Source organism: Lampris incognitus, chromosome 5, assembly GCF_029633865.1.
Source record: "Lampris incognitus isolate fLamInc1 chromosome 5, fLamInc1.hap2, whole genome shotgun sequence".
Lineage (NCBI taxonomy): Eukaryota > Metazoa > Chordata > Actinopteri > Lampriformes > Lampridae > Lampris > Lampris incognitus.
Window position 1 is genome coordinate 66,602,541 of NC_079215.1, and position 22,592 is coordinate 66,625,132.

The following is a 22,592-nucleotide window of genomic DNA, read 5'->3' on the forward strand; positions in this document are numbered from 1 at the left end:
CAGGCTTATGTTCCCTCAGTCCTTTGTTCCCTCAGCCCTATGTTCTCACAGTCCTATGTTCTCTCAGGCTTATGTTCCCTCAGTCATTTGTTCCCTCAGCCCTATGTTCTCACAGTCCTATGTTCCCTCAGGCTTATGTTCCCTCAGTCCTTTGTTCCCTCAGCCCTATGTTCTCAGAGTCCTATGTTCTCTCAGGCTTATGTTCCCTCAGTCCTACGTTCCCTCAGCCCTTTGTTCCCTCAGTCCTACGTTCCCTCAGCCCTATGTTCCCTCAGTCCTACGTTCCCTCAGCCCTATGTTCCCTCAGTCCGAGGTTCCCTGATGAATTGATGTTAGGGTGAGAGAACATAGACATGGTCCTGAATATTGCATGCCAAAGTACATTTAGCTAAATTTACACAGGATAGACACACACGGAACTATTTTGTGTCCTGACAAGTAAAGTACTCTACATGCTAGAAAAAATAGATATACAAACACAACACTAAAACTGATCCTACTGCCTGCCATTCTTTAATCTGTCTTACTGTATTATGATGCTGATTACACCTGCTACCCCAAAATTAACCAGTTACAATATGTTGGTTTTATAGTCCTTGAGGTCAGATCACATATGCATACACACAAACACACACACACACACACACACACACACACACACACACACACACACACACACACACACACACACACAGGCTCTAATACTACACATAGCATTAATACTGAAAATAGTAGAGTAGAATATCACAATATTCTAATTCAAATACATGTAGAAGAATATCACAATATTCTAACTCAAATACGTGTACTATCTATACATTATACACAAAGCTAAGGAAAATAAGAAGGTTTGCTGTAGAGGTTAGACTTTATTAGTCTACCAACCTCTACAGCAAAGGTAGACCTACTACCTACCAGGTAGGTTAGTAGACTAGAGTAGACTTTCCCTGGGAAAGTCTACTCTAGTGTGCTGAAAAGGAGGCTCCGACCAATTGTCAAACCTTGGATCCAGGAGGAACAATGCGGATTCCATCCTAGCCGTGGAACAATGGACCAATTCTCTGCCCTTGTGGAAGTGCTGAGGGGGGCATGGGAGTTTGACCAGCCAGTCTACATGTGTTTTGTGGACTTGGACAATGCTTATGACCATGTACCCCGGGGCACTCTGTGGGGGGTACTGCGGGAGTTTGGGGTACTGGGGCAGTTGATACAAGCCATCCAGTCCTTGTATAACCAAAGTGAGAGCTGTGTTCACATTTTTGGCACTCAGTCAAATACATTTTCGGTGGGTGTTGGACTCTGCCAAGGTTGTCCCTTGTCTCCTATTCTGTTTGTGATATTCATGGACAGGATCTCAAGGAGCAGCCAAGGTGAGGAGTGTGTCCATTTTGGGAACCTCAGAATTGCATCTCTGCTCTTCTCAGATGATGTGGTTTTGTTGGCTTCACAAGAACGTGACCTCCAGCGCACACTGGGGCGGTTTGCAGCTGAGTGTGAAATGGCCGGGATGAGAGTCAGCACCTCCAAGTCTGAGGCCATGGTTCTCTACCGGGAAATGGTGGATTGCTCCCTCCGGGTTGGGGATGAGTTGTCGCCTCGAGTGAAAGAGTTCAAGTATCTCGGGGTCTTGTTCATGAGTGAGGGTAGGATGGAGCGGGAGATTGACAGGTGGATTGGTGCAGCGTCAGCAGTAATTTGGACGTTGTACCGGACCGTTGTGGTGAAGAGGGAGCTGAGCCGGAAGGCAAAGCTCTCAATTTACCAGTCAATCTTCATTCCAACCCTCACCCGTGGTCATGAGCTTTGGGTAGTGACCGAAAGGGTGAGATCGTGGATACAAGTGGCTGAAATGAGTTTCCTCCAAAGGGTGTCTAAGCTAAGCCTTAGGGTGCCCTACTTAGCTTGCTGCCACCGCGACCTGACCCCGGAGAAGCGATGAGATGAGATGAGATGAGATGTAGAGGTTAGTATTTAATTGTGTGTGTGCATGTCCATGTATTCTATGATGGAAGTTGATGGTTATGCGCATTGTGGAAAAATAGTTACAAATTATAACCTACTTTTTAGGCTTTTGATTGTACTTTTGAAGGCAGTATAGAAAACATTGTTAATGCTAGGCTAGTGAGTAAAAAGCATCAACGATCGGCTTCAGAGAAGGTGTATTTCCCTTCTGTTGAGAGGAGCTGCTGATGATTCTCGTGGCCGTGCATCAACTGAGCTAAGCTAGGCTAAACTCACTATTCAATGTACCTTCAAACTGCACACAGACATAAAAAAAGAATCTACCAGTTTGTATGACTCTATGTTAGTAGGACACATCGTAGAAGCGCCCTGGAAACCAAACTATCGCTTCAAAAAAAAATGAGTGGTTGAGGTTGTGACACTGGAAAAAATAGGACACTGCATTGATGGAAGCACTCATCTTTTTCTGCAGAAATTAAAGAAACCATTGGAATCTGTGGGAGTTAAATATAATTTGGACTTACGTGGGTACTAACGGTGGACAAATGATTGAACTGTGGACATTGGGTATAAATCGGATCCATGTATACAACAAATATTTAATTTCACTGTATTCTTTCTCGTATGTAAGTGCTGTGCCTCATTTTTTATTAATGCCCCCCCTTCTTATATGGACCAGTCCTGTGACATTATGCTTTGTATGCATGTTTTTTAAGACAAATTGAATAAAAGAAAAAAAAAGGACTCTTACCTGGATCGACAGTAGTTCTCCATTCTTGTAGGCCACAAGACCATTCTCAGCAAACACATAGTCCATTTTTTGGATCACTAAACACACATACACACACACAAACACACACACACACACACACAAGTTTATGGATCAAACTCCAGGGGCAATCATCACGTTCACCTTGATTACACACAGACGTGAAAGATCCAACGCATGACGATGGCACGCTGTTCCCAGGAGGTGCATGGAAACAGGAGTCAGGCCGGCGTGTTGCATTCAGATCTCTGCATGGCCTGTATGCAATCGGACCACAACTTACATTTCAGGGCAATAGCTGAGTGTTGGAGAGAGGAAGGGACGAGAGATCAACCAAGAGAGAGACAGAAAGAGAGATTCGGGGGAACTCAGGGGAGCAGGAAAAGAGCTAAGAACAAATACAGCAGCCTTTAGGAGGCGGAACACAGGAAACTGGACGGTGTTATCCACCACAATGTACTTAAACACAATGATAAGTGGGTCGGCACCAGGGAACAAGGTCAAATAAGTGGGATTGAAACACAGTTTGTCTCTACGGCTCATAGCAGTAAGTTAGCAAGATGATGCTAGCTGCTTCCTGACGCGTAGGTTACCCTTCCTTCCCTCATCATCTAGTGTGAAACCATCTGTACAGTGTCTTGATGCATCCCAACAATCCAGGTAAGAAAATCCCAGCGTTGAATCAGTTCATCTGGACACAATGGTTATAATAATAGTAATAATAATAATATGTATTACACTTATATAGCGCTTTTCTAGACACCCGAAGTGCTTCACATTGAAGGGGATAACTCACTTCAACCACCACCAATATGTAGCACCACCTGGGTGATGCACAGCCATTTTGCACCAAAATGCTCACCACACACCAGACTGTTGTGCAGCATCCAGCAGTGATGCCCTAAAGTTTAGAGCCAGGGGACCTTTCACACCAAATGGGACCCCAGTAAAAACCCAGGCTCTTACTTGGGTGTGAAAGGGACAAACAGCTTGCTTACCTTCTTCTCCCAGTTGCTCTTTGACCTTAGGGAGGTCAGATCCACCGACCACTCCGACTCGAACGCGACTTCTCAACTTCTCAAGGAACTCGTCCATATCTGACGTCACACACTGAGAAACACACACAAAATGCCTATTCTTAAAGACACAAATAACATCCAGGAAAGTCGAGAGAAACAGCAGATGCGGCACAAACATAATGTTGATCAACAGTTTATCAAGACCAACAAATGGAACCAGAGCACCAGGAACTGAGATTATTGGGCCTATTCAATATTCATCCAATTAAAGTGTTGTATTGTAGGTGACAGTGGTGAGGTGTGCGGTTGGAATGACAGATGGGTTCAAGGTGGAGGTGGGATTACATCAAGGATCGGCTCTGAGCCCTTTCTTGTTTGCACTGGTGATGGACAGGTTGACGGACGAGATCAGGCAGGAGTCTCCATGGACTATCATGTTTGCATATGACATTGTGATCTGTAGCGAGAGTAGGGTGCAGGTGGAGGAGAGCCTGGAGAGGTGGAGGTATGTATTGGAGAGAAGAGGAATGAAAGTCAGTAGGAGCAAGACGGAATACATATGTGTGAATGAGGACAGTGGAATAGTCAGGATGCAAGGAGTGGAGGTGACGAAGGTGGATGAGTTTAAATACTTGGGTGTCAAGTGTCCAAACTAACGGGAAGTGCAGAAGAGAGGTGAAGAGGAGAGTGCAGGCAGGGTGGAGTGGGTGGAGAAGAGTGTCAGGAGTGATGTGTGACAGAAGGGTACCAGCAAGAGTTAAAGGGAAGGTTTACAAGATGGTGGTGAGACCAGCTATGTTATATGGTTTGGAGACAGTGGCACTGATGAAAAGACAGGAGGTGGAGCTGGAGGTGGCAGAGATGAAGATGATAAGATTTTCACTGGGAGTGATGAAGAAGGACAGGATTAGGAAGGAGTATATTAGAGGGACAGCTCAGGTTGGACGGTTTGGAGACAAAGCAAGAGAGACAAGATGGAGATGGTTTGGACATGTGTGGAGGAGAGATGTTGGGTATACTGGGAGAAGGATGCTGAATATGGAGCTGCCAGGGAAGAGGAGAAGAGGAAGGCCAAAGAGGAGGTTTATGGATGTGGTGAGGGAGGACATGCAGGTGGCTGGTGTGACAGAGGAAGATGCAGAGGACAGGAAGAGATGGAAAGGGATGATCCGCTGTGGCGACACCTAATGGGAGCAGCCGAAAGTAGTAGTAAAGTGTTGTATCTTCCTACTTAGGAAATAATAAATAACATATGTGCCAGGAACACAAATGTTCATAGTGGACATGCGGTCCAGGCTCTTCATGTGGATGTGGTCTATGCAGCATTGCCCACCACAGAAGACCAGCTATCAAAGAGCCACAGAGACGTCACAGGACCCTGTTCTGAAGAAAGTGATGAGAAATCTCCATGAGGGATGGAAGAAGGAAGGGCTCATGTAAACATGACATGGCTGTAATGGACACCCCTAAGGAGGTTCAGAGTCCCAATCAACTGCGGACCAGAAAGCCCATGGCTAAACTGGACCTGTAGTTGTGGACTGAAAAGACCATAAACAGGTCAGTGACTGTTGGGTGTGGGTAGTGTTCATAATTTACCCGCCAACGTTTTGGAAGGTGTGTAAACTACCGTGTAAACTGTAATTTACACTACTGGGCAAACTACACAGTGGTGTACTAACAGTAGTGTACTACTACACACTACTACTACAACTACACAGTCCACTGTGGTGACCCCTGACGGGTTAGGGGAACGCCCTAACAGGAGCAGCCAAAAGTAGTAGTAGTAGTAGTTTACACTACTTAGTTACTTAGTTTACACTACTTATTTGTACTGACAACAGTAGCTGGTGTAAAGAGGTTGGACTGACTGACGGCCGCCCTGATTCGCTAACGTAGCACTGAGTTGCTAACCTGAACAGCCAATCAGAGTGATCTCTCTCACCGACAGGCTCGGCCCATTCAACATGCCGAATGGGCCGAAAAGCTGCCCACAGGGGTCCAGGACACACCGCAAAAACTAGGGTGACAGACAATCACCGACGGCCCGACACTGGCCGACTGTCAGCCTGGTGCGTCACGGCCCTAAAAGCTGCACAACCGATTGTGAGACCAGTATTTACATATTATATAACACTGCAATTACATCATCTGTATAACCGCTTAGTCTAGCTCGTGGGTGGAGCAGGTCGTCTGGTAACTGGAGGGTTGCCGGTTCGATTCTCAGTTCCTCCTGGCAAAAATGTGGAGGTGTCCCTGAGCAAGACATCTAACCCCAACCTGCTGGTTGTTACCTTGCATGGTTGACACCACCACCAGTGTGTGTGTGTGTGTGTGGGGGGGGGGGTGAGTATGAGGCATTAAGAGGCATTAATTCATTGTAAAGTGCTTTTAGTGGCTGTAGCAGCTAGAGACGCGTCATATAAAATGCAGGCCATTTACCAGCACAGCCTCCTCCGTCAGCTACACCGGAGAGAGATGAAAGTGACAATTACAGCTGGAGTGTTTATCAGAAAACCCATCTGCTGAGCCGTCCGGGTGGCGTGGCGGTCTATTCCGTTGCCTACCAACACGGGGATCGCCGGTTCGAATCCCCGTGTGATCTCTGGCTCGGTCGGGGCGTCCCTACAGACACAATCAGCCGCGTCTGTGGGCGGGAAGCCGGATGTGGGTATGTGTCCTGGTCGCTGCACTAGCGCCTCCTCTGGTTGGTCGGGGCACCTGTTCAGGGGGGGAGGGGGAACTGGAGGGAACAGCTCGATCCTCCCACGCGCTACGTCCCCCTGGTGAAACTCCTCACTGTCAGGTGAGAAGAAGCGGCTGGTGACTCCACATGTATGGGAGGAGGCATGTGGTAGTCTGCAGCCCTCCCCGGATCAGCAGAGGGGATGGAGCAGAGACTGGGACGGCTTGGAGGAGTGGGGTAATTGGCCGGGTAAAACTGGGGAGAACAAAGGGGGAAAAAATCCAAAAAAGAAGAAGAAGGAGAAAAAAAGAAAACCCATTTGCTTCCTTAATGAAGGACGAGAGTTGCTCTGTAGTGTGATGCCACAGAGACTCTCCCTCTTAATTCAGAGGGATGAGGCACTGATTTCTGAAGTACTTATAATTCAGAAGGATGAGGCACTGATTTCTGAAGTACTTATAATTCAGAAGGATGAGGCACTGATTTCTGAAGTACTTATAATTCAGAAGGATGAGGCACTGATTTCTGAAGTACTTATAATTCAGAAGGATGAGGCACTGTTTTCTGAAGTACTTATAATTCAGAAGGATGAGGCACTGATTTCTGAAGAGCTTATAATTCAGAAGGATGAGGCACTGATTTCTGAAGTGCTTATAATTCAGAAGGATGAGGCACTGATTTCTGAAGTGCTTATAATTCAGAAGGATGAGGCACTGATTTCTGAAGTGCTTATAATTCAGAAGGATGAGGCACTGATTTCTGAAGTGCTTATAATTCAGAGGGATGAGGCACTGATTTCTGAAGTGCTTATAATTCAGAAGGATGAGGCGCTGATTTCTGAAGTGCTTATAATTAAGAAGGAAGAGGCACTGATTTCTGAAGAGCTTATAATTCAGAAGGATGAGGCACTGATTTCTGAAGTACTTATAATTCAGAAGGATGAGGCACTGATTTCTGAAGTACTTATAATTCAGAAGGATGAGGCACTGATTTCTGAAGTACTTATAATTCAGAAGGAAGAGGCACTGATTTCTGAAGTACTTATAATTCAGAAGGATGAGGCACTGATTTCTGAAGTGCTTATAATTCAGAAGGATGAGGCGCTGATTTCTGAAGTACTTATAATTCAGAGGGATGAGGCACTGATTTCTGAAGTACTTATAATTCAGAAGGATGAGGCACTGATTTCTGAAGTACTTATAATTCAGAAGGATGAGGCACTGATTTCTGAAGTGCTTATAATTCAGAAGGATGAGGCACTGATTTCTGAAGTGCTTATAATTCAGAAGGATGAGGCACTGATTTCTGAAGTGCTTATAATTCAGAAGGATGAGGCACTGATTTCTGAAGTGCTTGTAATTCAGAAGGATGAGGCACTGATTTCTGACGGACTTATAATTCAGAGGGATGAGGCACAAGGTTGGACTACCCCAGGACTTTAACCCAGGACCTTCCTGCTGTGAGGCGACCACTGCGCCACCGTGCCGCTGGCTTAAAACGTAATCTAATAAATTAACATTACATCCTCTCACTTTGCCAAGTCACCCCAAACAGCCACAGTTCTCTCCATCCACGTCTGTCAACAACCCCCCTCTCCCACATCTACTTATTAATGCCTTCATTTCAACACGTGTCCCTCCTGCTCACAACACTCAACACACTCATGGATAGATGCTTCCTCTCCCACACCACATTCTTTCTTCACATCCACGTCACACTCACCGTTATTACACTACTGAACCCCCTGCTGTGTCTGAATAAGAAGTCAAAGTTCTCACGCTCAACTCTGCTCCACCTCACTCTCACACTCCTCCATACCCTCCCTCCCTCCCTCTGTCTCATTCGTCACCCTCTCCCACACTTTCCCTGCAGCCGCTCTTCTCACTTCTCCCCCTCTTAAACATCTGCACGTCACTCTGGTTTTCACACTCGTCACACTCACTCTCCTCTCTCCTTCTCCCACACACATTTCTATCTCCCCTACCTCACCCAACTCACCCTCTCTCTCCGCATCCCCCCCCCCTTGATCTTTCCCGTCATCCTCTCCACCGTTCCCAACCTCATTTCATCACCCCTTCCCCTCATGTCACCTACCAGTACCTGTGCCCTCATAAACCCGGGTACACACTCACACACTAGATCCCTTATCTTGCTAAACCCGCTCTCCACGCCACCCCGCTGTAGACTGTGTTTCCCTCACCTGTGATGTTTGGATTTTAAAACACTGGTTGTTCCCACACCTGCTTCACATTCTTACATTCAGAGGAAACACCGAGGGCGGTCCGACAGGACGCAGAAGCGGGGCAGGCTAAGCTAGCTGCTAGCCCATGCAGACCAGCAGTTCCGATAACACCGAGGGCGGTCTGGCGGCGGCCTTGCCTAGCCTTGACCGTGTTTTTGGTGTTGTTGTGTGGAGTGGGGGGGGGGGTTGAGGGTGTCTGGCTGGGAGAGCTGGCGATGAATCGGCTGAGGGAGCCTGGTCTGCTGCATCCTGTGGGCCCAGGGACCACGGCCCTGACCGGAGCTGTGCCCGAAGGGGAAACAACAAGGGCGGTCTGACAGGACGAAGAAGCGGGGCAGGCTAAGCTAACTGCTAGCATATGCAGACCGGCAGTTCCCACAGTCATCCTGGCTGGCGTTCGCTCTCCTGGACAGTGATTTTCTTATTTTTTAGTTTGGATATGTGTGTTAGTTTGGATATATGTGCTAGTTTGGATATATGTGTTAGTTTGGATATATGTGCTAGTTTGGATATATGTGTTAGTTTAGATATATGTGCTAGTTTGGATATATGTGTTAGTTTAGATATATGTGCTAGTTTGGATATGTGTGTTAGTTTGGATATATGTGCTAGTTTGGATATATGTGTTAGTTTGGATATATGTGCTAGTTTGGATATATGTGTTAGTTTGGATATATGTGTTAGTTTGGATATATGTGTTAGTTTAGATATATGTGCTAGTTTGGATACGTGTGCTAGTTTGGATATGTGTGCTAGCTTGGATATGTGTGTTAGTTTGGATATATGTGCTAGTTTGGAAACATGTGTTAGTTTGGATATGTGTGTTCTCGTAGTTCTTGGATGTGTTTGTGTCTTTGTGTTGCACTGCTGTGGGCTGGGGGAAACGACAAATAAAGTGTTTCTGATCCAGATTCACACTGCACACATTTCACAAACTGGCCCCACGCTTCCAGCACCTCCTCGTGAAACTCAAGACACTCCACTCAACATGCCTTTCTTCAGCTGCATATACACTCCACCCTCCCCACACCCTCCGCATTTATAAATAGCCTCCCTTAGAAACACCTTCCATATATGATTCCTCTGGTTTCCTAGGTATCTAACCACCCTTTTCACCCTACGTGCTTTCTTTTTCACCCCTAAATTGATCAACTTCAACCCACCATCTTCAGACTCATCTCCCATCCTAACCCCCTTCCCATCCCGCAGGAACTCACTCACCATTCTTTCTTTCCACCTCCTTCAACACTCTCTCAGGCTCATCCAACACACTCATTACTTACACAAGCACAGGGATGGCCGATACAGACCAAACTTGATATCTCGGCATTTTTAGACTGAATGGCGATACACGATATGTATCTCGGTATATATCTGGGTATTTATCTTGACAGAATATAGAGTTTAAGAACCGTGGTGGTCAAAATGACCGCCCACGGTCGTTCTAGTAATTTTTAAGTTCCAGTCGTTGTTTGGGACTGTTTCAATATTTATTTTCAGTTCTTTTTTTACATTTCGCGTTTTATAGGCCTTGTTACGTATGTTAGATTAGCCATATGTGTTTTCCCTTTTGTTTTTCAGGTAATATTTTCCCTTTTTAATTTTGCTATTCAAGTTCCACCATGTCTCTCTGAAGTTTAAATTGTTTAAAAATAGTATTAAAGTTGTTAACATGTTAATTTCGGTGTCAGTCGTTTCAGAACAGACATACTAACATATGTAATGCATTAATATCTCAACTGGGAATACAGAGTTTAAAACCCGGCGGTCATTTTGACCGCCCACGGTCGTTTTAGGTATGAGTGAAATCCCGGTCGTTCTTCTTTCTACTTCTTCGTTCTAGTGTTAAGAAAGGGGTTGTGTATTTGAACGCAGCATCAAAATATATCGATATAAACTGTACTGTCTCATCCTATATCTTGTTTGAAAATATAATGTAAAAAGCCATATACCACCCAGCCCTACACAAGCATACTCATTATAAGTAATCCACTCACAACCACCACCTTCCCTCTCCGCTTCACCCCTCAATCACCCCGTTTACACTTGGTTCCCTCTCAGCTTCACCCATCAGTCACCCCGTTTACACTTGGTTCCCTCTCAGCTTCACCCCTCAGTCACCCCGTTTACATTTGGTTCCCTCTCAGCTTCACCCCTCAGTCACCCCGTTTACACTTGGTTCCCTCTCAGCTTCACCCATCAGTCACCCCGTTTACACTTGGTTCCCTCTCAGCTTCACCCCTCAACCACCCCGTTTACACTTGGTTCCCTCTCAGCTTCACCCCTCAATCACCCCGTTTACACTTGGTTCCCTCTCAGCTTCACCCCTCAATCACCCCGTTTACACTTGGTTCCCTCTCAGCTTCACCCCTCAACCACCCCGTTTACACTTGGTTCCCTCTCAGCTTCACCCCTCAATCACCCCGTTTACACTTGGTTCCCTCTCAGCTTCACCCCTCAGTCACCCCGTTTACACTTGGTTCCCTCCCAGCTTCACCCATCAGTCACCCCGTTTACACTTGGTTCCCTCTCAGCTTCACCCCTCAACCACCCCGTTTACACTTGGTTCCCTCTCAGCTTCACCCCTCAATCACCCCGTTTACACTTGGTTCCCTCTCAGCTTCACCCCTCAATCACCCCGTTTACACTTGGTTCCCTCTCAGCTTCACCCCTCAGTCACCCCGTTTACATTTGGTTCCCTCTCAGCTTCACCCCTCAGTCACCCCGTTTACACTTGGTTCCCTCTCAGCTTCACCCATCAGTCACCCCGTTTACACTTGGTTCCCTCTCAGCTTCACCCCTCAACCACCCCGTTTACACTTGGTTCCCTCTCAGCTTCACCCCTCAATCACCCCGTTTACACTTGGTTCCCTCTCAGCTTCACCCCTCAATCACCCCGTTTATACTTGGTTCCCTCTCAGCTTCACCCCTCAACCACCCCGTTTACACTTGGTTCCCTCTCAGCTTCACCCCTCAATCACCCCGTTTACACTTGGTTCCCTCTCAGCTTCACCCCTCAGTCACCCCGTTTACACTTGGTTCCCTCCCAGCTTCACCCCTCAGTCACCCCGTTTACACTTGGTTCCCTCTCAGCTTCACCCATCAGTCACCCCGTTTACACTTGGTTCCCTCTCAGCTTCACCCCTCAACCACCCCGTTTACACTTGGTTCTCTCTCAGCTTCACCCCTCAGTCACCCCGTTTACATTTGGTTCCCTCTCAGCTTCACCCCTCAACCACCCCGTTTACACTTGGTTCCCTCTCAGCTTCACCCCTCAACCACCCCATTTACACTTGGAATGGCTTTTTTACGCTAAGTGTACGTTACCTTTTTCTCTCTCTCTATTCACAACTGACTGGCTCGTTTCAAGCCTGGTTTCTTTTTGCTATAGCCTACTATGGGGCTCAAATAGTGTTTGGCTGTTGGTTAATTCTTCCAAGATTCTGGAAGGTTGTTGTTTATTTGTGTCCTGCGGTGAGTTAGTAAACGCATCCAAGTTATACTGTATGTTTTTTTCTTTTTTATCGTTAAATGTTAGAGGTTTAAAAAATAGCACAAAGCGCAAGGCAATATTTCTTTTTTGTAAGAAGCAACCAAGGGTTAATTCTTTTTTCCTACAAGAAAGGCACTCTACTGATACTGATGTCAGTTTTTGGAAATCCCAATGGGGCTGTGGTGACATATTTCTCTCCCACGCTACTTCACATTCAGCAGGTGGGGCAATTTGGCTGAATCGTCTGGACGGCAAAGTTGCTGATCATACCAACTATGAAACAAGGTATAATCGCACTTATACCAAAACCAAACAAAGACAGGTTATCTTTGGACAATTGGAGACCTATTACACTTCTTTGTGGCGATTACAAGCGTTTAGCACGTTTATGCCAATAGACTTAAAAAAGGTCTAAGTAAGCTAATTGACGAAACAGTCCGCATTTATCAAAGGTAGACATATTCACAGTCATACTAGATTAGTTTTAGATTTGCTTCACTACAATTCATTGATCCCACATAACAGCTTAATTTTATTCTTAGATTTTTTTTTAAAGCTTTTGATAATGTGAAAGACCCCTTCTTGTTTAAAGCCTTGGGAATGTCTGGTTTTGGTACTAACTTTTGCAGTGGTATTCAAATGCTCTACAATGATACAAACAGTAGTGTATCTCTCAGCCATGGTTTTTCAACGAGGTTCCCTGTCAAACGGGGAATTAGATAGGGGTGTCTGATTAGGCCCTTAATATTTATTTTAGCTGCAGAATTGATTGTGATACACTTTAAAAACTCCTCAGACATCCAAGGTATTGAAATACTGGGGAAAATAGTAATAATTAGTCAATTTGCAGACGACACAGCACTTTTTCTAAAAAAAACAAAGATATGGTTTGAAAAGCAATTGATAAAATAAGTCTTTTCTCTAAAGCATTTGGTCTGACCTTAAACCTTAGGAAATGTGAACGTTTGGCTGTTTATAGCTGTGATCTAAGTAGTATAGCCAATATCCCAGTTAAAGATGAGGTAAAATACCTTGGTTTAGTAATAACAAAAAAACTTGCAGAACAGAGAAGTATTGAATGTTATTCCCAGGGTGAAAGCCATTCAAAAATCTTTAAATCATTGGCTCACATGAGACTTATCTACACTGGGTCGAATCCTTCTGTCCAAAACAGAAGGTTTATCAAGGCTTATCTACCCATGCCACTCTTTGTACACTTCTTCAAAAGTAATTAAATCATCTAACTCCATAATATTTAGGTTCATATGGAAGAACAAAACTCATTATTTGCGCAAATCACAGTTAGTGAGGGATTATGTTCATGGTGGTTTAAGAACCAAGTCAAATGGTTAAAAGAATGCATTTCTCAACCTCATTCTATGTGGTACCATATTCCTAACAAATTATTTAACAAGGTTGGAGGGATTAACTTCTTGCTGAACGTGATTTTGAGGTGTCTAAAATTTCTGTAAAGCTGTCCAACTTCCGCAAACAAGCACTGCTTTTTGGGAAAATGTTATTTACCCACAATTTTTCACCACACAATTCTCTTTTGTGGAACAACAGGGTTATTACCATTAATAGAAAAACCATGTTTAAGGCTGATTGGTATGACAATGGTTTATTATTTGTTTATGATTTATTGAATCCTAATGGTCACTTGTTATCTTTTGAAGAATTTACCAGAAAGTATAAAATTACTATTACAAGTAAAGGTTACGAGAAAATCTGCAAAGCAATTGCCATTCCCTTACTTCAATTGATACAAAGCAGTGTGGAGTTTTATTTGATTTCGCCTTCTTTGCTTTCTCTGAGAGCTGGTGATGTAAATCTGGTGGATAAAAAAAATGTAATAACAAAACAGTTAGTCTGGTTTTTAAACAGAAACCTTTTGGGGACTTCAACTCGTGCTCTGTACGTGATAATGTAGAGGTCCCCCCTCAGGAGGAAGTCCATTTCTTTTAATCTGTCATGTCCTGTTGCTCCTAAAGCCAAAGAACCACATTTTAAAATGGCATCAGCGATACACCCTGTTCATGACTTTCTACATAAGAGATTTAAATTTGAAGAGGATCCTTGCATCTTCTCTTCTTCTGAGGCTGAAGCCACTGACCATTTATTTTTTAACTGTTGTTATGCTAATTTGTTTTGCTCTGAGATCCATAATTGGTTGTCTTTAAAATGAGTAAACTTACCTTCATTTACATACATTGATATAATCTAGATGCAAACACCTCAGATACTGTTAGTCTTGTGATTCTTCAGCATAAATATCATTTACATACTTGTAGGTGGAGAGGCAGCAGGCCTCCCTCTTTCACCACGTTTTTATGTACATATGCTAATTATGTCAAATCATTGAAATATTTGGGGGGGGGGGGCGGATACAAAAAATGTGTGCTTCTACATCCAGGTCCTTGCTTTTTTAACTTCTCTTAACCTGCTGCTTTGTGCTCGCCATCTTTTGTACATCCGTTCCCCAACTTGTTTTGCACATCTCCTTGTATCCAATTAAATAAAAGGTCACCCCAACGTCGTCCTAATCTTACCCAGTCCCTTCCAAAAATAGTATACTTGGAGTTTATTTTATGAAGTAAACTTCAAGTACATGTACTAGTAGTATACTTATAAGTATACTTCAGTATAATTTTGTTTAGTTTAACTCTGATAAGTACTTAGGAAGTAAACGGAAAGCGTACACACTGATCTGTAGTTTAAAATATGTATAGTAGCAGCACACCTGAACAAACTGCTTCTTTATGAGGGTGACCTCTTCATACCAGTGGTGACGGGGGGGGGTGACAGGGGGTGACAGGGGGGGTGACAGACCAGAGGACACTACTATATTCTGTATTTACAAAGGAATTCCTCTTTAGACTCCAGCCGGGACATACAGGGGAGGGGGAGGGGGAGGGGGATGCTGTTATTCTAACAAGCGGCTGAGGAGAAATCTGGGCACGTCTGAGGACCCCAAAGTGGACGTGTCAAAACTTCACTGAGGACCCTTGGTGGTGTAAACTGCCAGGCTGCAAAATAACAGCAGACTCACAGCTTCTATTCCAGTGCCAAATAAGAGCCCAAACCCTGAACTTGCGACCCCCCCACCACCACCACCACAGTCACCGCCACAGTCAGTTTTGTCCTCCGTGGCCGGGTACCCCCACGGGAACCCGCAGGACAGCTGAGTTAAACCTGGACCTGGACCTGTACCTGTCTCGGGGCCGTCAGCGTGCCGTCCACGTCGAAGAGGCACAGCACACCGGGATCCAAGCAAGCCTCGCGCATGTTGTCCTCTTCTGCCTCTGCTCTTCCTCACACGGCCACGTCTGTTGACCAGGAACCAGACCGACGTCTAGACCTCAACGTCACCATTCAACCAAAACGCTGCTCAGTCCCCGATCCGGACCCGCTGAACCTGATTTGTACGACGCATGCGCGAAAATGCGTCCACTTCGGGAAATGAAAGGGCTGCCGCCGCCGCCTCTTCTGCTTCCGCTTCTGTTTCCTCTTCTGCCTCTTCTTCTTGGTGTTATTGACGATTGTGAACAAATATGCGCATTACCGCCACCAGCTGGTATGGAGTGTGAATCAGCACGTCTATTAACTTATTCCCTCCCCAAAAAAAAAAAATGACTGGGCTGCTTCTTCTTCTTCTTCTTCTTCTTCCTCCGAACTACCAAATATCACAACCTTCATCAAAGAATTCTATCCATTCTCATCAAACACAAACTCAACTCTACAACGTTTCTCTCAAAAAGAAGCCGAGAGTTTGAGATCAAAATTCTTTGTTTCTATTGCACCAAAAGCAAAGGAAGTTCACTTCTAATGAAACACACCCCTCTGCAGAACTTCTAATGAAACATACCCTCTGCAGAACCTCTAATGAAACATACCCTCTGCAGAACTTCTAATGAAACATACCCCTCTGCAGAACTTCTAATGAAACATACCCCTCTGCAGAACTTCTAATGAAACATACCCTCTGCAGAACCTCTAATGAAACATACCCTCTGCAGAACTTCTAATGAAACATACCCTCTGCAGAACTTCTAATGAAACATACCCTCTGCAGAACTTCTAATGAAACATACCCTCTGCAGAACTTCTAATGAAACATACCCTCTGCAGAACTTCTGATGAAACATACCCTCTGCAGAACTTCTAATGAAACATACCCTCTGCAGAACTTCTAATGAAACATACCCTCTGCAGAACTTCTAAAGAAACATACCCTCTGCAGAACTTCTAATGAAACATACCCTCTGCAGAACTTCTAAAGAAACATACCCTCTGCAGAACTTCTAATGAAACATACCCCTCTGCAGAACTTCTAATGAAACATACCCCTCTGCAGAACTTCTAATGAAACATACCCTCTGCAGAACTTCTAATGAAACATACCCTCTGCAGAACTTCTAAAGAAACCTACCCCTCTGCAGAACTTCTAATGAAACATACCCCTCTGCAGAACTTCTAATGAAACATACCCCTCTGCAGAACTTCTAATGAAACATACCCCTCTGCAGAACTTCTAATGAAACATACCCTCTGCAGAACCTCTAATGAAATATACCCTCTGCAGAACTTCTAATGAAACATACCCTCTGCAGAACTTCTGATAAAACATACCCTCTGCAGAACTTTTAATGAAACATACCCTCTGCAGAACTTCTAATGAAACATACCCTCTGCAGAACTTCTAATGAAGCATACCCTCTGCAGAACGTCTAATGAAATACACCCCTCTGCAGAACTTCTAATGAAACATACCCTCTGCAGAACTTTTAATGAAACATACCCTCTGCAGAACTTCTAATGAAACATACCCTCTGCAGAACTTCTAATGAAACATACCCTCTGCAGAACCTCTTATGAAATATACCCTCTGCAGAACTTCTAATGAAACATACCCCTCTGCAGAACTTCTAATGAAACATACCCCTCTGCAGAACTTCTAATGAAACTTACCCTCTGCAGAACCTCTAATGAAACATACCCTCTGCAGAAGTTCTAATGAAACCTACCCTCTGCAGAACTTTTAATGAAACATACCCTCTGCAGAACGTCTAATGAAACATACCCTCTGCAGAACTTCTAATGAAATATACCCCTCTGCAGAACTTCTAATGAAACATACCCTCTGCAGAACTTTTAATGAAACATACCCTCTGCAGAACTTCTAATGAAACATACCCTCTGCAGAACTTCTAATGAAACATACCCCTCTGCAGAACATCTAATGAAACCTACCCTCTGCAGAACTTCTAATGAAACATACCCTCTGCAGAACCTTTAAAGAAACATACCCCTCTGCAGAACTTCTAATGAAACATACCCTCTGCAGAACTTCTAATGAAACATACCCCTCTGCAGAACTTCTAATGAAACATACCCTCTGCAGAACTTCTAAAGAAACATACCCTCTGCAGAACTTCTAATGAAACATACCCCTCTGCAGAACTTCTAATGAAACATACCCTCTGCAGAACTTCTAATGAAACATACCCTCTGCAGAACTTTTAATGAAACATACCCTCTGCAGAACTTCTAAAGAAACATACCCGTCTGCAGAAGGATGTACAACATTTGCTATGCTATTTCGTAAAATAATCTTTTGAAATTCATAAAAACATATTGAGTGGGCATTAGACTGTAAACGTAGGCAGGGGTGTGTCCATTTTAGACATTACACCTACTTCTGCTGCATGAAAAATGTGCCGCTTGGCGAAGCATGGAGTTCTGACATCAATTTAAAGACGTTTCGAAGACAAAAAGCCGGGCTCGCCCAACATCTTAAACTGTCGAGCAGCAGTGGCTCGGAGGTGGAGCAGGTCATCTGGTAACTGGAGGGTTGCCGGTTTGATCCTCGGCTCCTCCTGGCAGAAATGTGGCGGTGTCCCTGAGCATGACAACTAACTGCCCCCGATGAGCTGGTTGTTACCTTGCACGGTTGACACCTCCGTCGGTGTGAACCTGAAGCATTAATCATTGTAAAGCACTTTGGGTGGATGTTCTAGCGTTACAGGTGCTGTATAAGGGGCGTCCGGGTAGCGTGGCGGGCTATTCCGTTGCCTAGCAACATGGGGATCTCCGGTTTGAATCCCCGTGTCACCTCCAGCTTGGTCGGGCGTCCCTACAGACACAATTGGTCGTGTCTACGGGTGGGAGGGCGGCTGTGGGTATGTGTCCTGGCCGCTGCACTAGCGCCTCCTCTGGTCGGTCGGCCGGCCGGCGCACCTGTTCCGGGGGGACTGGGGAGAATTCAGTATTTCTCCAGTGATATATGGAGTATTTCTCCAGTGATATGTTAAGTATTTCTCCAGTGATATATTAAGTATTTCTCCAGTGATATATTAAGTATTTCTCCAGTGATATATTCAGTATTTCTGCAGTGATATATTCAGTATTTCTGCAGTGATATGTTAAGTATTTCTCCAGTGATATATTCAGTATTTCTCCAGTGATATATTCAGTATTTCTCCAGTGATATATGGAGTATTTCTGCAGTGATATGTTAAGTATTTCTCCAGTGATATATTCAGTATTTCTCCAGTGCTATATGAAGTATTTCTGCAGTGACATGTTAAGTATTTCTCCAGTGCTATATGAAGTATTTCTGCAGTGATATATGAAGTATTTCTGCAGTGATATATGAAGTATTTCTCCGGTGATATGTTAAGTATTTCTCCAGTGATATATTCAGTATTTCTCCAGTGATATATGCAATATTTCTGCAGTGATATATTCAGTATTTCTCCAGTGATACCTTAAGTATTTCTCCAGTGCTATATGAAGTATTTCTGCAGTGATATATGAAGTATTTCTGCAGTGATATATGAAGTATTCAGCATGTTAACACAGACAGTAAAAACTAATGAAGACACAGCCGTTACCAACTTGAGCTTTTATTAAAAAAAAAAAAAGAAAAAAAAAAGAAGGCCCACCCAAAGAGTCGTGTTTGTGTGTGTCCTTATTGTGTGTGTGTGTTTGTCCGTTCCATCTGTGTGAATGTGTGTTGAGTATGTGTCTGTGTCTGGTTGTGTATTTTTTCTGTTTCTCTGCTTGCCTTTTCTGTTGTGTTGCGCTGCTGCGGGGACACCAAATTTCGCTTATTTTGTGTATGATGTACACAACAGAAACGACAATTAACTGTTCCTGATTGTCTACTAGTGTGACTGTGTGACTGTGTGACTGTGTGTGTTTCTATCTGCATGTGTAGCCGCGTTCTTCCCGTGTGCCCGTGGTACCCGTCCTCCTGCCTGTCTAGTAAGTCTTGGTGTTCTCATATGTGTCCGGGAAAGGCAGGCTGATGTGTCCCGTTCCGACCACCAGGGGCAGTATTCCAGCGTTGGGGACGATGTTCCACGACAGCGTTAGCGTGACGTTCTTGTTTGCCCTGAGCGAGGAGACGGACAGCAGGTGAGGCAGCCGGTCACATGACAGCCAAGATGACGACACAAACTACCCCTCCACTGCCACCCCGAGCCCTTCTTGACTCAACTACAGATCATTATTATTATTATTATTATTATTGTTATTATCATTATTATTACAGAATTATTATTCAGAATCAGTGGCGTGACCAGTATCAGTAAAATAATGTCTTGCCACCCTGATAATCCCGGGGGAGCTGAGGCAGGTTCTGGAATGTTCTCCTATCAACTGTCTTCGTCACAAGTCACTGGGATAATTAGCGTCGTTATCGATACCCAACATTTACATACTGTCGGCCGTACTGCAGGACAACTGTAGGAACGAATTATCAGGGCGTCCGGGCAGCGTGGTGGTCTGTTCTGCTGCCTACCAACACAGGGATCGCCGGTTCGAATCCCCGTGTTGCCTCCGGCTTGGTCGGGCGTCCCTACAGACACAGTCGGCCGTGTCTGCGGGTGGGAAGCCGGATGTGGGTATGTGTCCTGGTCGCTGCTCTAGCGCCTCCTCTGGTCGGCCGGGGCACCTGTTCGGGGAGGAATAGCGTGATCCTCCCATGCGCTACGTCCCCCTGGTGAAACTCCTCACTGTCAGGTGAGAAGAAGCGGCTGGTGACTCCACATGTATGGGAGGAGGCATGTGGTAGTCTGCAGCCCTCCTGGATCAGCAGAGGGGGTGGAGCAGAGACCGGGACGGCTCGGAAGAGTGGGGTAGTTGGCCAAGTACAATTGGGGAAAAAACGGGGGAAAATTCCCCAAATTTGTTAATATATATTTGAATATCGTCAGCAAATGTGAATTTTTTTTTTTTGGGCGGGGGATTTTTTTACCCCTATTTCTCCCCAATTACCCCACTCTTCCGAGCCGTCCCGGTCTCTGCTCCACCCCCTCTGCCGGTCCGGGGAGGGCTGCAGACTACCACATGCCTCCTCCCATACATGTGGAGTCACCAGCCGCTTCTTTTCACCTGACAGTGAGGAGTTTCACCAGGGGGACGTAGCGCATAGGAGGATCACACTATTCCCCCCAGTTCCCCCTCCCTCCTGAACAGGCACCCCGGCTGACCAGAGGAGGCGCTAGTGCAGCGACCAGGACACATACCCACATCTGGCTTCCCACCCGCAGACATGGCCAACTGTGTCTGTAGGGACCACTGACAAAGCCGGAGGTAACACAGGGATTCGAACCGGCGATCCCTGTGTTGCTAGGCAACAGAATAGACCGCCCCGCTACCCGGATACCCCAACAAATGTCAACTGTAACGATGATATTCAAACACAAAGGGAATGCTGCAAATGAATTAAGATTTTGTCACAAGAAATGCTACGAAGGGATTCCTTTTCCTGTCCAATGTGTCGCTTATGAATATTCATGAAGCACAGACGCCAAAAAACCTGTGATAATTAACTCATCGCGTTTCAGAAAACCACAGCGTGGTAACGTTGTGAAGCTGAAGTAAACACAACATAAGCCGTGCAGGATGGGATGGTGACCGACCTTAATCCGTTGCCGTCGTCGAAGAAGAAATACTTTGACTTCATGTCTCTCAGGGTCAGTCTGGTGCTCTCCCCTCGCCGGACGATCTTGTCCCACAGGACGATCTGGTTCAGAGCCTGACACCAACACCAACACCAACACACGTTTTCCACCATCATCACACAATATTAACATACAGCAAACACTACTGGTATCAAATAATACTGGTGTCAAATACTACTGGTATACAGAACAGACCGCTACACTACCCGGACGCCCTTTCTATTTAAATGTTTACGTAGGGAAACGTACACATTGGCAAGGCTCAGCGTTTCCGGTTTTTATTTTTCAAAGCCACCCAGCGTGCCGAATTTCGCCACAAGAGGACGCCGTTACATAACCTCACATGAACAAGAACAACTTTTGGATCCGTGGAAACATAAAATCCGGGTGAAAACCAGTTTAAACCGACCTGCTCCTTTTAAAAAAATCTGGGTATTTTTCGGTGAAAATCGGTAAAACCGGAAACGCCGAGCCTTGGACGTTCACCACTTGACGACCCATTTCCCACGGTCGCCCACGGCCGGCACGCAAAATAACTAAAGGAGGCTGTGTGGCGGCGGTACGGTGTGGCCTGTTATAATATGTACGCAGAGCCGGGGTTCGTGTCTACGTCCGACAGATGACAGCAGCCTGGTGAGCCTGCATCACGCTAGTTACTACAACACGCACAACACAAGGGATTTTGTGACAATTCTTCACTTAACTTGGGCAGCCACGGGTAACGGCTGCTCCCGTTAGTAGTACTAGTAGTAGCAGTAGCAGTAGTAGTAGTAGTAGTAGCAGTAGTAGCTGTAGTAGTAGTAGTAGTGCTAGCAGTAGTAGTAGCAGTAATAGTAGCAGTAGCAGTAGTAGTAAAACATTAATCAGTGCCTGTGTGCCCTGCCTACATGACGCGCAGCGTTCCGGCCTGGTCGACGGTTTGCGTCGTCTCATCTCATCTCGTCTCATCTCGTCTCGTCTCGTATAATCTCATCTCGTCTCATCTCGTATAATCTCATCTCGTCTCATCTCATCTCATCTCGTCTCATCTCGTCTCATCTCATCTCGTCTCATCTCGTCTCATCTCGTCTCATCTCATCTCATCTCGTCTCATCTCATCTCGTCTCATCTCGTCTCATCACATCTCGTCTAATCTCATCTCGTCTCATCTCGTCTCATCTCATCTCGTCTCATCTCATCACATCTCATCTCATCATCAGCAGCTTCTCCGGGGTGGGGTCGCGGTGGCAGCAAGCTAAGTAGGGTACTCCAGACCTCCCTCTCCCCAGCAACGCCCTCCAGCTCCTCCTGGGGGATCCCAAGGTGTTCCCAGGCCAGATTGGACATGTAGTCCCTCCAGTGAGTTCTGGGTCTACCCCGGGGTCTCCTCCCAGTTGGACGTGCCCGGAAAAACCTCCAAAGGAAGGAACCCAGGAGGCATCCTGATCAGATGCCCGAACCACCTCAACTGGCTCC

At 45.4% G+C, this 22,592-nt stretch overlaps 2 protein-coding genes across 2 annotated transcripts in view; both read right to left on the reverse strand.

The window, feature by feature from the left end:
• The window catches only part of pmm2 (phosphomannomutase 2), a 30,878-nt gene extending 15,237 nt beyond the window's left edge, over positions 1 to 15,641 (reverse strand). The window contains exons 1-3 of the mRNA XM_056280179.1: positions 15,379 to 15,641; positions 3,730 to 3,841; positions 2,714 to 2,790 (exon numbers count right to left, since the gene is read on the reverse strand). Of these exons, the coding sequence (XP_056136154.1) occupies positions 2,714 to 2,790; positions 3,730 to 3,841; positions 15,379 to 15,453 (264 nt within the window). The 5' untranslated portion in view covers positions 15,454 to 15,641. The remainder of the gene's footprint in view (positions 1 to 2,713; positions 2,791 to 3,729; positions 3,842 to 15,378) is intronic.
• A 3,416-nt stretch (positions 15,642 to 19,057) lies between these two features.
• The window catches only part of spcs3 (signal peptidase complex subunit 3), a 31,706-nt gene continuing 28,171 nt past the window's right edge, over positions 19,058 to 22,592 (reverse strand). Inside the window, exons 4-5 of the mRNA XM_056280737.1 lie at positions 21,096 to 21,211; positions 19,058 to 19,564 (exon numbers count right to left, since the gene is read on the reverse strand). Of these exons, the coding sequence (XP_056136712.1) occupies positions 19,432 to 19,564; positions 21,096 to 21,211 (249 nt within the window). The 3' untranslated portion in view covers positions 19,058 to 19,431. The remainder of the gene's footprint in view (positions 19,565 to 21,095; positions 21,212 to 22,592) is intronic.